Consider the following 16,942-nt stretch of genomic DNA (forward strand, 5'->3'; position numbering starts at 1 on the left):
TTATCCAGTGAGTTGTCACACTCTTTGGACGTTCGATCGGTAGACCCAACGCTCTGTCCCATACTAAGCTTGACAAAGTTCCCAGAGCTCTACTAACACCAAAAAGAACAGTATAGAAAGTCATTTCTTTGACTCCATAGTAACGTAACAAGGTTCCACTATGAGCATCGACGTTTGGCCAAGGATTGCTTACTTTTCCCTGCAAATAAGAATGTTAGTTTTTCTATCAAAATGGTTGGAGTTGCTTTATACCTGTTCTGTAAGTACTTTTGGGACCACTTCATATAAGAGAGATACAAGTTGAAAAATTTCATCATTTGGAAGGTGTTTCAAAGCAAACTCTCGTTGACAGGAGTAACGAGGATCGGTTCTCCTCAACACTGCATGGCCAAACCCAGGAATAACATTACCTGAGTTTAAAGTTTCCCAACAAATCTTTGTCAGATTCTCTTTTGTGGGACTTTGACCACCCAACTTTTCCTTTACTTGCAGTAACCATGTAAGCACCTAGAAAAACGCTATAAGTATAAAAATAAATAAATACCAACTAAAAAGAAACTTACATTTTGATTGGCCAAACCATGTAAGGGTCCGGCCAAACCATTCATTCCTGCTGAAAATGCCAAGAAAGGATCCGAAAGTGCTGAACCAACCAGACGAACTGAGTGCGCTGAGACATTTCCACCTTCATGATCGGCATGAATAGTCAAATAAAGTCTCATCAATTCATCAAACTCAGGATTCTGAAAGCCCATCAACTTGGTCAATCTTGTGGACATATCCAACTTCAGATCTGCTTCTAGCTGCTTTCCTTGATGGTAAGTATTTCTATAAACCATTGCAGCAACTTGAGGTAGTCTAGCTATTAGAGTCAACGCATCTTCTAAACAATATTCCCATAATTTGTTCTTTGGTGCACCTCGTGCATATTCCTTTGCAAAAACACTATCTGACTGCATAGCAAGAATACCAATTGAAAATTGTGCCATAGGATGCAACGAAGTGGAGACGCTATTTAAGGTTTTCTTGACGTGATCCGGCAAGTTCGCTCGAGTAGAAAGTTCTTCACGAAGGGAACCTACTTGCTGAACAGACGGAATTTCACCAGTGAGAAGAAGCCATAAGAGAGACTCTGGAAGGGGTTCTCCTCCTTGCTTTATGCCTGGCAGTAACTTTTGACAATCAGGGATGGAGTAACCACGAAAGCGAATTCCTTCGTTGGGATCGAGCAACGAAGTTTCATAAGTCATACATTTCACTGATCGCATACCACCATAAGCTTGATCAACAGTGCAGGTTCCAAGAACTTGATTTCCAACCGCGTGTCTCACCTCTTGGACCTCTTCTCTCATTTCCTGGATCTTCTCTCCAAGAGTCTCTTTTAAAGAAGCGTTGGCAGAAGACTGCAATAAACGACATGAAAAGATATCCATAAGCTGTTCATGTTGTTTCCAAATAAGACGAGAGGCAGAAGATGAAGCAAACGACTTCCAAGCGAGTCTAGAATAAGCATACATAGCTGACGACGAATATTCGATGAATGTATAAAATAGAATGTTCAAATGGAGTAAATCGTGGACTGCCTTGTTTCACAAACCAGAGCAGCTTTTACTCAATAATAATAATAATTTTTTTGCAAGATATCAAAAGTTTTCAGTCGCAACTTTAAAAGATGTGAACATTATTCTGTATACAAAGGCCTATAAAGAACGCAATCAGGGAAAGTTAGATGTTCTGTCAAGCACCCCAAGTGCAAGTAAAAGAGTTCCAAGTCGAATACTTCACACTGTTGCTGCTTCAAGTGGTGCTTCACTTCCAGATTTGTGGAACAGTGTTACTCTGACCTATGGAAGTTTGATTGCTGCAGGAGGGTGAGCATTTTGGATATTTCAAGCGAATCGTGTCTAAGCTCTGTCATATAGTATTACAGGGTATGTGAGAACTCGTAGCATTCCATCCTTGCTATCAGGTATCATATCAGGTAAGTAAAGGAAGATTATAGAAAGAGCGAATTGACCTGTTCCAAGCGGCATTACTTTTTGTTTCTTGGCATCAAAATTCTCCACCTCTCGCCTTTGCCGTGTCTTCATTTTTAACTGCGGCATTTTTCATGCGTTTTCGAAAAACAAAGAAAATATATCCTTCTGGTATATTAGGTGTCATCAGCGTTGCTGCATCTGCTTTTTTTGGTTACGTTTACTATTATTGGACTTAAAAGTTGATAGTTTATAACATTTCTTTTATACGCATTCAAAACAACACAACTACTCTTTTTTATCACTTGACTGTCTAGTTTGATACTGTTCATCAACTACTCGCAAAGGAATGTCCGGTAACAATGCTGCGCGGTGAATAAGCCAATATCCAACCAAAACAATCAACAACCAGAACCCAAACAACACAAGTCTCATATGATTCACTCTATCTAAATGGATGGGTTCGTTCTTATTCGGTCGCAATAAGACTAGAATAGGAATCATTACAGAAAATGCACCTATGTTTTCCATACTCTTGACAAGTCCCATCCAAGAGGAACGGATTCGACTAGGCACGATATGCATTAGAAATAATTCTGTAAGAATAACGATAACAGGCGCAAGACAAGTATACGTAAGCCCCAATAAGAAGGAAATCATACGAAATTGAAAGAGGAACTGCAAGCATTCCATGGCTACAACAACTGAACATGAGAAGAGAAACACATAGTTATACCCAAACTTATTAATAAGCTTAGATATTGAAAAAGAGATCAGAATACGCGAAGCAGCAAATATAATCCAAACAAAATAAAACATAAAACGACCAGTTTTGGCCATCCACGACCAATTCTCAGCAAACAGTACAAACCAAAGTGTTAAGCTATTGCAAGTAAGAAACAAAAGAGTAGCACCAAACAACATAATATAATTCCAATTCTTTAGATAACATGACCATATGCATTTCATCAAAGTGAAAAAGTTCAATTTCTGAGAAGTCATTGAACTTGTAAAAAGGCTACTCTCTCTGGTCTCAGAGATTGACAATATTGTAAAGATATGAAGACCAAAAGACTGACATAGCAATAAAAAAATTATCCAATTACGATATTTTTCTCCAAATAGAAGATGAAGCAACGAACCAAAGAAAATAACCAGCCCGAAACCAACATAATTTGGAACCCATGTAGTGAGAATGAAATTGGAAGCTTTCTCTTGCTTCGGACGATCCTCCAAATTCTCTAGCACATTTGGCAAAATACAACAACAGGCAGAAACGTTACCAATACCGATAAAGGAAAAGGCAACTGCGTGCAAAGGTAAGAGTTGCAGAGTGAAAGGCAGTGCCCCAAGAAGAAGCAAATTTCCAAACAGTAGAGGAATAAGAAAAATCATGTACGTCCCATTGCGGCCATGAAGAGAAGAAACTATACCACAAAGGATATTTCCAAAGAAACCAAGTGTGTAGAAACAAAAATATGGAATGCTCAATTTCCAAAATACCTTATCATACGGAGCTGAGTTTCTTGAGGGAAAAGCAGCAGCTAAGAAACATAACAATAAAAGAGAAGCGTCTTGAAAACCTTTGGAAAGAAATGGTAATGAAGGCTTCACAAAAGGTTTGACCCTTTTCCAATACTCCATAATTGTTCTCTCACGATTGTTGGCAATTGGCTTATGATTCCTTTCAGCCTATTGCGTTGTTGTTTACCAAAAGGAAATTTATATGTACCTAGAAGAAGCGTGCATCTGATGCGTGCTCTCATTCCAAGTCATACTGATCCAAATATTGCAAGGCATGTTTCTCCGGCCGAAGGGCTGAAACTTGAGGAAGTTGACGTCCCACAAGTGCGAGAAGACAAGGTAAACATTTCATATTTGCAGATGATTGAAATATTAGTGAATTCAGATAGGTGTTAGTACGAGTTCGAGCAATAGCGATTAATAGAGCGGATATTTTACAACGAAAGGGACTGTATCCACCTCCTCCAGGGGTGACACAAATACCAGGCTTAGAGTGTGCCGGAGAAATAGCAAAGATTGGTCCTTCTTGTAAACGAGGTTTTAAAGAAGGTGATTCCGTTATGGCCATTTTGCCAGGTGGTGGTTATGCAGATTATTGTGTTGTAGATGAGTCCAACTTGATTCATATTCCAAGCAAGTTTAGTTTTGAAGAGGCTGCAGCCATTCCAGAAGTTTGGATCACGGCCTTTCAACTGTTATATTGGATTGTCAAAGCTCAGGCAAATGAGTATGTTCTGATACACGCAGGTGCTTCCGGAGTTGGCTTGGCAGCTATTCAACTGGCGAGTAAGTGCCTGAATGGTCATGTCATAGCAACGGCTGGTTCTCAACGAAAATTGGAAGCCTGTATTCACTTTGGTGCAAAACAAGCGTTCAATTATAAAGAACAAGATCTTTCCGTGTCAGATAACGTGAGAAATGTTGCGATAGATGGTGTTCATGTTATTCTAGACTGTGTAGGTGCTTCCATGTGGAACGAAAACGTCAAAAGTTTGAGAGAAGATGGAAGGTGGGTTTTGTATGGGACTTTGGGAGGAGCAAAGCTAAGGGAATGTAACCTTGCAACTTTGTTGGGAAAACGTCTTAGTTTCTATACTACCACACTAAGAGGTCGCACACGCGAGTACAAAACGAATTTAGTCAAGGTCCGTATTTTAAAGTTTTGGTTTCTTCATTGCTTAAGTGTATTTAGGACTTTGAAAAAAAGATTTTGCCTCGTCTGGTTGATGGTACTTGTGTCCCTGTTATAGACAAAGTGTTTGATGGAGTATCAAATGTTGCTGAAGCTCATGCCTATGTCGAAGCGAATGCTAATATCGGAAAAGTGGTCGTGAAATGGACTCACTGCTAAGAAACTCGTCAATGAAAATGAACGATAATATTCGTTTTCAAACATGAACTTGTCAATAACCTACAAAATAGAGTCGTTCTATGAATTTTGGCAAGTACTTTCTAACCATATATATATATATATATATATATATATAAACAACTCGCAAAATGTTTCAATTCACTGCCTTCTTCTATGTTCACTCGTAGCCAGCCTTTTAGGTTTCTATGAAAAAAAGTTTATAGAAATAAGCGAAGAATACATTCACTACAACCTTGGAGGAGGAAACTGGATTTGTAGGAGATATAAACAAGCATATAACTGAATACAAGCCGTAAGTGGGTATCTATAAAGTTGTCAGGCAAAATTTTTCTCTACCAAGAAACATACCAATAACAAAGTGAACCAAAACTTTTTTGAAAATATGGCTAATATAGTTGAGAAGCAACAAACATATATTATGTCGTGACAGTATTCCATCCAACCCTTTTTCGATATGTCATAACCGCCATCAATTAAGGTTCCTTACAAAGGCCTTCAAAATATTACAAGCATAGCCAAACAATAAGTTACCTCTATCATAAGTTGGCTTTGCAGCATCATAAAGGAAAAAGAAACAAGAAGCCGACAATAGAACTGAAATTAACTAAAAACCACTCAACAACACGAACATAGGAATATAACACAACAATACCCATAGTAAAAACTGCACAACCGTATAAGAATTCCTTCGAAGGACCATTCGCAAGAAGATGTAGGAAACCTAATACAACGTTACGGTTTTAAACAAGAACGGCTTCTCAGCGTACATTGGAACCCAGAATCAAGTTGCGTAGGTATCTCAGACGTGACTGGTTGCCTTTCAAAGTATTTCGGGCAGAGTTTTGTGCCTAGGAAAAGTTTAGTATGTCTATCAACCACTTTTTCAAACTTCAGACCATTACTTTTCCAATTCCACAAAGACAATTCACAATCCTTCCATTTTCATGATCCATTTGATAAAGCAGTCGTCAAAGTGAATATTCTATTTATGGAAGCCACATATTTGCGTTTATTATTTCTTGAGAAAATTGAAATTCACTGTAAACGAATACAAATTTCCTAAAGATGCTCATCTACATGAGATGCCTAGTCACGCTGGAAAAACGGCTCAACGCTGGACCCATCGGATAAACTGGAGACCAAAGAGTGTTGCAAAACGGAAAACCCACCAGAAACCGACAAGAGCGCCTAAGTCATCCCATCTTCGCCAATATTGAAGTCCGAATTCGCTTAATACTTGCGAACTTGACGGAAGTCAGAACCTGTTAACTCAGTTTCAAATTATAACATACCCACTGTTGATTGGACAGTATCTGCAACAACTATCATAGGTATGGTTATTTACAGTAACCGCCGAACATAACCCAACTGGAGCATTCACATAAGGAGTTGACTGATTATTCGAGTTGATCTCACAACTAGGCCAACTTGGTGGCTTTGTAAAATAACGATACTCCGATGAAGTACAATAATAGGACTATAAACGTAAATAAGCTTCAAAATTTGTTAAATATACAACTTACAAAATTTTCGATCGTGTTTGTTGATATAGCTTCAAGCAGATAACGATAGGGGTCAATCCAATATAACCACTTAAAATAAACTGGTATAGAAGGTTCCGGAATAACGAACCCTGCAAGGGCCGACTGAAGTGAGTTCAATACTGGGTTCAGCATCTGCATCAGTTAGTTTGCAATCTTATCATTTCTACGGGTACACTTACATATGCAACCATTGGATTAGGGGAAAATGTTGCGACAGTTTGCCCTAAAGATATTGCAGACCACATAAAGATAAAGAAATTGAAGTAGAAAAATCCAAATTTGGATGCTGGAAAACCTGCTAAGAAATACAAAATGAGAACATAGACGGTTCCTGGCACCAATGAAAATGGCATTTCAACTAATCCAATAGCACTATGCACAGTAAGGCGATAGGAAAAAGTGCATCTAAGAACTTACATCCAGTAAACGATAGGATAGTATGTCCCTGCAGCAACTTCGCGATAGAATGCCTATGAACAATGTAATTCAGTTCACGTCGATATAAAAAATAGGATTGCTTACATCTCGCATCTGAAACATAGGATTAATGGAAGAAGTCTGCTGCATAACACCATACATCGCACCCATATAAAGAACTGCAATACTATTTCGGGCACCCTGAAAACAGTGAATATCACCTAACCCTTTGTAAAAAAACAACAACTAACTTGTTGGTCATGTGGAAACTTGTAAAAAGCGCTTCCCACCAGCAGCGACATAACAACAGCAATAACAAATCTTGTCCTTCCAGAGTTTTAGAAGAATCAGCAAGTTTTCAAGACATTTTCTATTACCAGTTGTATGATGGAAAACGCCAGTAACAAATAAAAATTCGTTTTGTCACTTCAACTACTTGGTCTCTGAATGTTGAAGCAACAGAGCTTCGAAAAGTGACCTTGTGAACATTATCAGGAACAATAGGAGTAATGTTTTCTAGACTCTGTCTTTCTTCCTCCTCAAACTGTGAAGTACTGTCGATTTCACCCAATTCAGCCAAAACTCGCCTATATTCTCGAGAATTCTTCCAAACAGAAGCCTTTTTGAATGGTGAGACAAAGTATTCTCGTAGCTTGTCGTAAACATACCCAGTCAGTGGTCTGCGAGTTTGAGATACCCGCACCAACAACTTCTAACATCCAGTCAGCAGGATTTCGTCCTTGTTGGATGGGCGCTGCTCCATTACGAATAAAGTAATCCATCATAACTTTGGAATGAACACCAAGGGGACCAAAATAACTAACATCAATTCAATAGGTTAATAAAAGACTTGGAAAATAAAAGGGTTCAATACATACACGACGTGGCCACCACGTTGCAAAAGTAATAAATCGTCAAACATTTCAAATATTTCTGTTGAAGGTTGGTGAATCGTACAGACAACTGTATGTCCTGCATGTGCGATCCTTCTTATGGCACGCATTACAATTAGGGCAGCTCTGGCATCTAAACCAGAAGTAGGCTCATCTAAAAATAAAACCAAAGGATTCACCACCAGTTCAACACCAATAGTAACTCGCTTCTTGGTTTCCGGTGGCAACCCAAATCCAACCATACGATGTTCAACGTCTCGAAGTTCCAAAAGATCTAAAATACGCTCAACTGCGAGAATTTTCCTTTCCCTGGAAACTTCCGATGGTAAACGTAACATAGCGGAAAAAGTAATAGCTTCTCGAATAGTTGGCTGTGGCACATGTATATCTTCTTGTTCCACATAACCATTGATGCGACGAAAAGAAATATGTACAGGCTCTCTGTTCAACTCTACAGAGCCCAAAATTTTTCCAAAAGTCTTTCTCCGAGCTAAAACATCCAATAATGTGGTCTTCCCAGCACCTAAGTTTTCCTATCAGAAATGACTCCTCAAATGGACTCAAAAATACGAACCAGAAGAGCCCATAAGAGCAACCAATCGACCAGGTACAGCATAACCTGTCACATCATTTAGAAGGACAAGATCGTTCTCTGCAAAATCTTTCTTCTTTGACAAAAGACGCTGCTTGAGTCCTGTCTTCTGAGACTCTTTTGGTATAATATAATAAAGATGCTTCCAGGTAAAATATATCTAGTTTCATGGAAGAATAATGTCATATTGCACAAAGTACTAAAACAACAAACCTCCTTCAAACTCAAATGTTCATCTGATTGCAGAACATCTGTTCCTGAAAACGAACCTTCGTCACGATCCTTTGAAAAGGAGTTGGAGCCATTTAGAGTTTTGCTGTCTCCTCTCCTTGGTTGATGATCATTTCCATTCTCCGTTACAAAATAGATACTTTGGGAAACTTCCTCTATATTTATGGTACTTTCATGTCTTTCACGAAATATGCGCAATTCTTCATCCAACTCTCTGTTCACCTCTGTAGACGAACGTTTCTTCGTGACAGCTCTTAAAAATGATTGAGTAGAGTTCGTAAGAGAACTAAACATCTTCTCTTACCTCTTTCCACCTTTTCGTGGGCTAAACTTTAAGAATGTTACACATAAGATACCCAATATCGAGTAAAGAGTGTAAAATCCAACCAAAATCAGTACATTGTAAAATTTCCAACCATAAGGATGATTGATCTGAAACTGACGTTGAATATACTCTGCACCCGTACTCACTGGACAGGTCTTGAAAGCGTTTGGAATGTACGAAACAGTTGGTCTAACAAAAAACTGTGTTATAAAGTAGAGAACAACAAAACAAACTTACTCCAATTCTGATGTAGTGCAGAAAAGCCGCAGTCCATCAAACTGGTTTATCATTGAAGATACAAAAGTATAATGAAAAGGAGACAGATAATAAAGCCAAATCCTAAAAGTGCAAAGTCCACCTTCTCAAAAATTTCGGTTGAAGCAACTTACCACCAAGGAGGAATACTTCCTCTAGGTAATATAAATCCAGCAAAAACAATGTTTGCTATCACTACTGCTGGAGATATGGCCGTTGCCACTTCTACCGCAGGTGTTCCAACTGCAATAAGTCGAGTCTGAGCACTCATCACCAAATCGAGGATCCAGTAAATGAAAATGAAAAAAAGAAATCTATATTACAACAATTAAAACAAACTGTTACAAGTCTAGAGTTGCTCACATACCTTTGACCATTATTCAACGGATTGAGACCAGCCATCCAATAAAGTGAGCTGGAATAGAAAGCAACTTCAAGAAAATAAACAGGAGCTTCCTCCAACATTTGAGCGATAAAGAAAGGTTGCGCCACAATGAAGTTGGCAGAAGTTTGTTTATACAAGACTGCTCTTTGTTCAAAAATGTTTGGCAAAGTACTAATAGAACCAAGACCCATTTGTATAAGCGAGATAAACAATGCCCCTATAGAAATATGAAAACAACTGGAAAAAACTGCAAAGAAGAATCTCATACCAACTACAGCTAAACTGCCTTGTTTATCTCTGGGTTCCTTAAAAAATAAAGCTCCGAGAACAAGACCCATGAAAATGTAACGACAAAAACGAAACATTAGTGTTCCTCTGTTGTTCAGATCCATTCGAAACTGACGCAAAACACATAGCTTCAATTGTACATGAAAGGGTTGTAAAACTCGTCTTTCAAGCAAGTGGGATATCTCACTTGCAAGTGGTCGCCTTCGAGAAATATCTCGTTCCGCATAACCGTTGCTTAATGCTGCAAGAACCTTCTCATGGTATATTGAATTGCGATATTTCTCCTCAAATGAAGCCACATTTATGGGAGCCGTTTCTTCAAAGCCAGGACAAACCAAAGTATGTTTAGGATCGGAAACAGAGCAAAGAAACTCGGGAATAGATCTTCTCAGTGGCTTCCTGATTCCAATAGACTCAAAATAAGGCACTGCTTCAGAAACGCGTCCAAAGAAAAGTTGTTTCCCTTGATCAATTACGAGGACTCTATCAAACAACCAATATATATCCTCTGAAGGCTGTTGCATACTAACAATAAATACTCTCTTGTCTCTATCTACCGACCTTCTCATACTGCGAACAATATCAAGACTAACAGCACTATCTAATCCTTTTGTAAATTGATCAAAGACAAATAATTGAGCACGACTTCCAACAAGCATTTCACCAATTGTAACTCTCTTTTTCTCACCACCTGAAACTCCACGAACACGAGGACCACCAACTCTAGTCTTCAACACACGTTCCAAACCAAGTCCCTAATAATTACATGATATGACTGTGAATCTAAAAATGACAATAAAATATATTACCCTTGCAACCAAGCGAATCCTGTCGTATCGGATGCGCTTTGCAAACGGAAAAAAGTCTGGTATGGAACAGTCGGCTGCGAACTTAAACGTATGCCTTGAGAAGGTCAAAAACTTTTCACTCAAACAACGCAATAACCTACCAGACGCTCAGGGTAGGTAAATGAATATCGTCTTGACCAACATGACGAACTACATGGTGGAGTTTCTTATGTGCCCCAATACCTCCATAAGAAACCTTAACTCGAGTGAATTGTCTGAATTTTAAAATAAGCTTTAACCAACCTTTCCTGTGACTTTGAAGCTTTTAGGAGCATCGTTGGCTAATACGTTCAATAACGTTGAAGAACCAGAACCGGGAGGACCTAACACCAATAACATTTCGCCAGGAAGCACATAGCCAGAAATATTTGAAAGAATTTCTGCGACTGGTTCTTCTTTTTTCAATAAACTTCTCTCAATCTACAGTTCACCCTATAAGAGAACAAGAATATAACAAGAGTTTGAAAGGTGCTACATACAGGTTTGAATGGTGCACGAACTAATCTCAAAAGGTTCTTCAAAGTTGCTACGGCGCTAGTCCAAACTGTTGGTATTGCTGGTGCATCTGAAACTGGGACCTGTACGCTCAACTTGGACAATTCAACGACGAGTGTCTATATATCTGGTTGAAGATAACTTACGTTATGAAAAGAAACGCCAAAACTTCTTTCGTGAAAACCCATGGTCTCATAAATTGCTTGTATCAACTCTGCATATTCGTCCCTATCAAAATTTGGGCTATCCACATCAAAACGTGGTTCTTTGTACCACTCTCCAAGTGACTCCTCTATAAGCTTTGCCTTCAACTCGTATACCTTTGGTTTCAATACTTGGAAATATTTCCAGTCTCTTCCTTTTTTCATCTCCTCCACGTAAAAATCTTCTTTTTCAAACTTTTCTTCTAAATCCTCGAGTATTCCAAAGTAGTCCTTTTGCATGGGAAGGCTTCCGTTAGCTGAGGAACTTCCCTCTTTACCATAAGTAGAGTTCACTTTTCTGCCGTCAAGTCTTGTTTCACTTTCGTTATTTGTGGAATATACCTGGTTGGTATTTTCCAACTCCATCAGCAGCAAACGTCAAGTCCACGCTTCCCCAGACAATCCATGGCTTTCTCTTCTACTCCCACCAAATTGAATCAGCTATGTCTAATAGACCAAAGGAACAAATAGTTCCCAATGATTCATCCTTCGATGAGGAGAAATGCTTTGGTCCATACAGTCTTCTTTTGAATACTGCACCTAGTTCGAGTAGTTCTTCCAGTGTACTCTTTCACTAGAGTATCTGACTTGTTACGAACGTGGATACTCCTTCCATTTCCTATTCACTATAGGTCATATCGTCAACAGATTTTGAGTCCCGTTGTATGTGATATTTAGAATCATACAAGACTATATAAGTTTGTTTTTCAACAGGAACTGTGTCGACGAGTGAGGTATTTGCTTCGAACTGATCGGCACCAGTTTAAGCTCATCAACTGGGTTTCTTTACTAAAACTAGTTTGGTAGAAATAGCTAACACTCCTGTTGTCTTCTTTTCTCTTGGTTTATTCAAGTCATGGTAAGGTTGTGCAAGAGCAAAACACACCTCGTTGTAAATTGTAGTATTTACAAACTTTGCTTCCTTTCCACAAAGTTCTTAAGCAAGGCACGTGTGTCCGAGGGTCGCAAAATACACTCTCCTATCCGTAAGTTCGTTATTTCAAACGCGAGCATACGGATTTGCGGGTTAACTCTTACTCCAGAAAGTGCTTCGCACAACGATTTAGATATGAAGTCATAAAATATCAGTTACGTTGCAAGAGTCAATCAACTTCTAGGAAGTAAAACTAGTCAAACAAGTTTCACTTGTCCAAAGAGTTTCACTACTTCCTTTCTACTTACACTAATTGGGAGAACCAATAGTTAACGTTTTTGTGTGAAAAGCTTAGATACGACAAATTTGTACCCCCTTCTCGAGACAAGGCAACAAAACTTGTGTATCTTGTTTTGAAGCCAGGGGGGTTAATATGCCACTGAAGTTTTCACAGCAAAGTGACTTAAAGGTGTGAAAAGTTTCCGTGGCAAAGCTCTCATTAAAAAAAGGCAGTATTCTCAGGCTAAATATCACGAATACACATGATGTTCTTGTCTAATCTCAATATACTAACTTCATATAACGCCATTCTTTGACGTAATTTCTCCAATCGCTCTTTGAGTTCCAAACTGGCACAACTATAATTCATGTTTGACGACTGACTAGATATATGGCGTTCTAGTATTTCTTGTTGAATGGGAACGCTTTCCAATTCCTCACTGACACAATACAAATTGGAACCTAGCAGACGACTATATTCTACGTGCAGATTCTTCATGCGAATCAACATATTCAATGTCGCTTTATATGCATGACAGAGCACATTTGTGAAAACGTTTGAGACATCTACGCTCCAAAGAAAGAATGAACGCGAAGACTTATAGTCGGAAGAAGAAGGAATTTCGTTTACCACCACATAGCCATCTCTGAACATTGCATAGAGTTTCTCTCGTGCAGTCGTTCCGGGCAGCATAGCAAATTCTAACAATTGCCTTTGTTCCAAAGCACCTTTATCCAACAATAAACGGTAGACTCGAAGACCTGAAGTTCCGTGCCTCTTCAAGATTAGGTGCTCCGTAGCTCTCTGCTTTAACAGCTGCCGCATCATTCGAATCTCAACCACGAAAGAAGATATTCCTATTCCTGAAATAAAGTTATATCTGTCATCTTGCAAAACATTTAACGCCTCATTCAGCTGGTCCACAGTTACCAATTCAGAAGATGATGGCATCTGATTTCTGATCTCATCAAGTATAGCATCCCTCTGGACTGGTACTGACTGCTCACCTTCAAAACATTCATCTTCCTTTCGTATCAAAGACAGCATAGCACGGAAACAACTAGCTACCATTCTAGAATTTTCTCGTACAGTATGAACAACAAGATCCGAAAAAGCTTCATGTCTCAGAATGCGATTAAGAAAACTAGTGGATATTCTATAAAGCTCCAACTGTACAAATCTTAAAGTTTCTGAGCTTCTCTGAGACATATCGGCTTCTCTGGCAGGGGAAGGAGCGTCATCTGTCGATCTCTTCCGTTTCATACCACTTGAAACAGACGAAACATCCTTTTCATTCTTCTCATAGTATTCATAACCAGCAAGGCAAACAAACTTTTCTTCGATCATCTTATGCAATACTGAGTCTGCGGCAGCACTACTTTTGAGCCGTCCTTGAGTTACGCCGACCTGAATAACGTCTTCGAAAGACAACAAACCTCTCTCCAATAGAATCTGGCACAAAACTTCTCCTGTCTCACCATAATATTCTCTGCAAAGCTGAATAAATCTCGGAAATCTTAAACGAAGCAACGCTTCTTCCACTTTCGCTTCGAATAAAATTTCGACTCCTTCCTCTCCATCCAACTTCCATGGCTTATTTCTAAAGACTCTACCACTGCCTTTTTCATAGGCAAATATAACGTTTTGTTGTAGTAACACAGCGACAGCTTGCTTTACTTCTCCAGCTGACACCTTGGAAAGCTTAACGAGTTCTTTAAATCCGCAAGCACCATACGTAGAAAGGTTCCAAAATATCTGCGCATACACTTCTCCGAAGTGAAATTTTACTATTTCTCGAGACAACAAATACTTCTCCATAGGCTATACATACTACTGGCTCGATTCATGAGCCATGGCCATCATAGAATTCATGGTGGTGTTGAAATTTCGTTGAATTTCGAATCTACATAACCATTCATTCATTCCTAAAACGAAACAATTATTGAACGAGACAAAACACTAAAATGGGACATTCTCTTTTGCAATTGTTCAGAATGGAAAGTTGATACTGACTTATCTTTTGAAGAGCTCTCGCTTTGTGAGTGTCGTAGAATGGATTTTGGTCTATTACATAAGGACTTGCATTTCGCTACACCAAAACGATGCTTAGCAGCAAGTGACAGAGGTGCCGTTATTGATAAAGGATAGCAGAGTATGTAGTTATCTAAAGAGCTGTTCAGAGCGGAATTTTTGAACCTGTTTTGTAATAACAATAAAACTTTAATGTTCGAACTTCAAGTTCTAGAACGAGACACTAGTGCACTGATGTCAACAGATCCATATATAAGTGTGCGAACTTGAACAACTTGCTAGATATACTTGAAAAATATATTTGGTTGTTCCAAACTGTTTTAGCCCATAAACTGGCAAGTTGAAGCGTTCAAAGACGCTATACACTAAATAGAAAGACAAAACTCAGATATGCGTTACCAAAAGTTTTTAACGCAACAACTTTGCTGCCCTCAAAAAAAATAGACCTGGAGACATATATTCCGGTTTTTTACTGCCAATCGACAAAGAAGTGACTCAAAATAGATAAAGTCAATAAGAATAATGTAACGGCTTGAAGCAAAATCAAATTTCTTTAACAAACTTTTGTCACTTCAGTAAGTGGTGTTCGGTAGACTGCAATTTATTTATGACGTGTTCATATTACTCAAAGGTAGAGCGCTCAAGAAGCCGTAACTAAAATGGGAAACGCTCTGCGCTCGCTTCCACGTGGCAAACATTCGTGAAATGAAAAGTCGCGCTTTTTGGTCTAGTCAAACAAAAAAACTTGTTTTTGAAATGCGATTCAAATGGATGAGTCAAAAAATACTGAAGCAGAGAGTATTTCTTGGTACAGTCATATGCATATTGGTTCTTTTCTTAAACATCTGTCATATATTGCTACAAACTACAAAGTTTGACGTTTCTGTTTATACTGCTTCGCTCAAGAACCAAACAGAATTTCACAGTGACTTCAGTTTCTATTTTGAAGAGCTATCTAACGAGACTCATGCTAATCAAGTTGTATGCGACGGTATCGCTTCTTCTGCTGAGTTGACTAACGAAACCTTGTCCAAGTTTGAACGGTACTACTTGAAACAAAGGCAACTTGGATATCATTCCATGAAACCTTCTGTAGAAACTCGTTCACGGGGATTTTTCAAGTGGTTTTCTTTTTTTGACAAGAAAACTTCTTTAGTTCCTACTGAAACTTCCAAAAACATAGCCTTCTCAATACAAGTTTCTTCGAACAATATAGAGATGGTTCCCCGGCTCATGCGAGCAGTCTATCATCCAGACAACGTTTATGCTGTTCATTTTGATGCGAAAATACCAACTGTTCAAGTCCAAGAATGTTTGATCGAATTGGCTAGGCAACACTTTTTTCGTCTAAACGGAGATGGGCTTGAAGCAAAAGATGCAACAGATGAGATGCTTGTAAATCAAACGAAATATTTTCCTGATAACATACATTTCGTTCCACGCGAACCAGTCACCTATTCGGGTATTACGGTAGTGCTGAATACAATTCGCCTTATGACATATTTGCTTCAAAATGATGAGAGGTGGGAATATTACATCAACCTGTCTGGTTCTGATTATCCTCTTGTATCTCCTCATTTTTTACGACGTCTATTGGGTAGAATACCGGAATATCAGACTTTGAATTTCTTATGGAGCGACCCCAATCCAGCTCAATATCAATATCGTTTCAAGCCTGTAAGTTTTGCTTTTGTAGATAAGAGAGCGATATTCATAGACTCGCATAGGTAATTGTGGATTCAAGCCTCTATAGCTTTACTCCTCCTCAGAATGACACTCCTTCAACTGCAGATTTGCATTGGTTGCAATGTTCAGTATGTGACGAAGGTGATTTAAAACGGAAAAAGGACATCGAACATCCATTTGGCTCAAATAAATACTTTCGTACTTTTAAGAGTGAAGCTTGGATGGTTGCGTCGAGAGAGTTTTGTCGATATGTAGTCACATCATGGGAGGCCAAGCAACTTCTCGCAAGGCTCACTAACTCTTGGATGACAGATGAGCATTATTTCATTACATTGCTTGAGAACAGTGCTATGTTCAAGGATACGAGAGTTGACGATAGTTTACGCAGCGTTACATGGTACCATCCTAGGAAACCTCGTGGCCCAACCACACATCCTCATAGCGTTGATGATGTCGATCTATTCTGGTCGAACATTCGATGTTCTCGGGCATTGTTTGCCAGAAAATTTACCATTCCGAACGGTGCAATGCTGGATCTCATAGATAGGGAGTTAATTGGTGAGGAAGATACAGAATATAGCAAGGAAGTGATAAGAAAATTCGATTATCTGGTATCGAAAACACTTGCGATGAGAAAAGAGTACATTAATGCGACACTTGTTGGCATCTTGAAGAGGTAGGGCGCTATATCTTGAAGAAAATTGTAAGAAAAAGTTTGACCTC

General features: G+C 38.9%; 9 protein-coding genes across 10 annotated transcripts; 4 read left to right on the forward strand and 5 right to left on the reverse strand.

Annotated features, from left to right (window-relative positions):
- Gasu_29750 (citrate synthase (mitochondrial)) lies at positions 1-1,530 on the reverse strand (the record flags this gene model as incomplete). The annotated part of the gene is made up of 3 exons (XM_005705994.2): positions 564-1,530; positions 253-507; positions 1-199 (listed from the first exon to the last, which is right to left on the reverse strand). Coding segments are annotated over exons 1-3 (1,408 nt in total), but the record flags the coding sequence as incomplete, so codon positions are not given.
- A 10-nt stretch (positions 1,531-1,540) lies between these two features.
- On the forward strand, positions 1,541-2,241 carry Gasu_29760 (uncharacterized protein). Its single transcript, XM_005705995.1, has 3 exons — positions 1,541-1,871; positions 1,923-1,981; positions 2,028-2,241. Exons 1-3 carry the CDS (start codon positions 1,555-1,557, stop codon positions 2,213-2,215), a joined length of 564 nt encoding a protein of 187 aa, XP_005706052.1. The 5' UTR covers positions 1,541-1,554; the 3' UTR covers positions 2,216-2,241.
- Positions 2,242-2,245: 4 nt separating this feature from the next.
- On the reverse strand, positions 2,246-3,630 carry Gasu_29770 (uncharacterized protein). The gene is made up of 2 exons (XM_005705996.1): positions 2,316-3,630; positions 2,246-2,280 (listed from the first exon to the last, which is right to left on the reverse strand). Exons 1-2 carry the CDS (start codon positions 3,618-3,620, stop codon positions 2,278-2,280), a joined length of 1,308 nt encoding a protein of 435 aa, XP_005706053.1. The 5' UTR covers positions 3,621-3,630; the 3' UTR covers positions 2,246-2,277.
- A 10-nt stretch (positions 3,631-3,640) lies between these two features.
- Positions 3,641-5,004, forward strand: Gasu_29780 (NADPH2:quinone reductase). The gene is made up of 3 exons (XM_005705997.1): positions 3,641-3,839; positions 3,890-4,645; positions 4,693-5,004. Exons 1-3 carry the CDS (start codon positions 3,654-3,656, stop codon positions 4,849-4,851), a joined length of 1,101 nt encoding a protein of 366 aa, XP_005706054.1. The 5' UTR covers positions 3,641-3,653; the 3' UTR covers positions 4,852-5,004.
- A 21-nt stretch (positions 5,005-5,025) lies between these two features.
- On the reverse strand, positions 5,026-5,840 carry Gasu_29790 (hypothetical protein). Of its 2 annotated transcripts, XM_005705999.1 has the most exons (6): positions 5,769-5,840; positions 5,640-5,720; positions 5,525-5,593; positions 5,404-5,476; positions 5,221-5,354; positions 5,026-5,176 (listed from the first exon to the last, which is right to left on the reverse strand). In XM_005705999.1, the coding sequence occupies exons 1-6, from the start codon at positions 5,823-5,825 to the stop codon at positions 5,048-5,050; spliced, it is 543 nt and encodes a 180-aa protein (XP_005706056.1). In that variant the 5' UTR covers positions 5,826-5,840; the 3' UTR covers positions 5,026-5,047. The 2 variants fall into 2 exon arrangements, with proteins under 2 accessions (XP_005706056.1, XP_005706055.1); XM_005705998.1 differs by having other exon boundaries at positions 5,054-5,354.
- Positions 5,841-5,842: 2 nt separating this feature from the next.
- On the reverse strand, positions 5,843-11,720 carry Gasu_29800 (ABC transporter, ATP-binding protein). Its single transcript, XM_005706000.1, has 22 exons — positions 11,292-11,720; positions 11,130-11,240; positions 10,894-11,070; positions 10,752-10,846; positions 10,612-10,705; positions 9,783-10,557; positions 9,497-9,731; positions 9,264-9,443; positions 9,112-9,213; positions 8,854-9,063; positions 8,532-8,802; positions 8,301-8,478; positions 7,712-8,249; positions 7,502-7,652; positions 7,211-7,452; positions 7,085-7,160; positions 6,939-7,034; positions 6,834-6,886; positions 6,596-6,788; positions 6,396-6,548; positions 6,165-6,349; positions 5,843-6,116 (listed from the first exon to the last, which is right to left on the reverse strand). Exons 1-22 carry the CDS (start codon positions 11,712-11,714, stop codon positions 5,981-5,983), a joined length of 4,674 nt encoding a protein of 1,557 aa, XP_005706057.1. The 5' UTR covers positions 11,715-11,720; the 3' UTR covers positions 5,843-5,980.
- Positions 11,721-11,760: 40 nt separating this feature from the next.
- Positions 11,761-12,489, forward strand: Gasu_29810 (uncharacterized protein). Its single transcript, XM_005706001.1, has one exon. It carries the CDS (start codon positions 12,205-12,207, stop codon positions 12,427-12,429), a length of 225 nt encoding a protein of 74 aa, XP_005706058.1. The 5' UTR covers positions 11,761-12,204; the 3' UTR covers positions 12,430-12,489.
- Positions 12,490-12,715: 226 nt separating this feature from the next.
- On the reverse strand, positions 12,716-14,480 carry Gasu_29820 (DNA-directed RNA polymerase III subunit C3). Its single transcript, XM_005706002.1, has one exon. It carries the CDS (start codon positions 14,318-14,320, stop codon positions 12,746-12,748), a length of 1,575 nt encoding a protein of 524 aa, XP_005706059.1. The 5' UTR covers positions 14,321-14,480; the 3' UTR covers positions 12,716-12,745.
- A 790-nt stretch (positions 14,481-15,270) lies between these two features.
- Gasu_29830 (N-acetylglucosaminyltransferase) lies at positions 15,271-16,941 on the forward strand. The gene is made up of 2 exons (XM_005706003.1): positions 15,271-16,210; positions 16,261-16,941. Exons 1-2 carry the CDS (start codon positions 15,290-15,292, stop codon positions 16,897-16,899), a joined length of 1,560 nt encoding a protein of 519 aa, XP_005706060.1. The 5' UTR covers positions 15,271-15,289; the 3' UTR covers positions 16,900-16,941.
- The last annotated feature ends 1 nt before the right edge of the window (position 16,942 follows it).

This window comes from Galdieria sulphuraria (assembly GCF_000341285.1).
Source record: "Galdieria sulphuraria unplaced genomic scaffold scaf_23, whole genome shotgun sequence".
Lineage (NCBI taxonomy): Eukaryota > Rhodophyta > Bangiophyceae > Galdieriales > Galdieriaceae > Galdieria > Galdieria sulphuraria.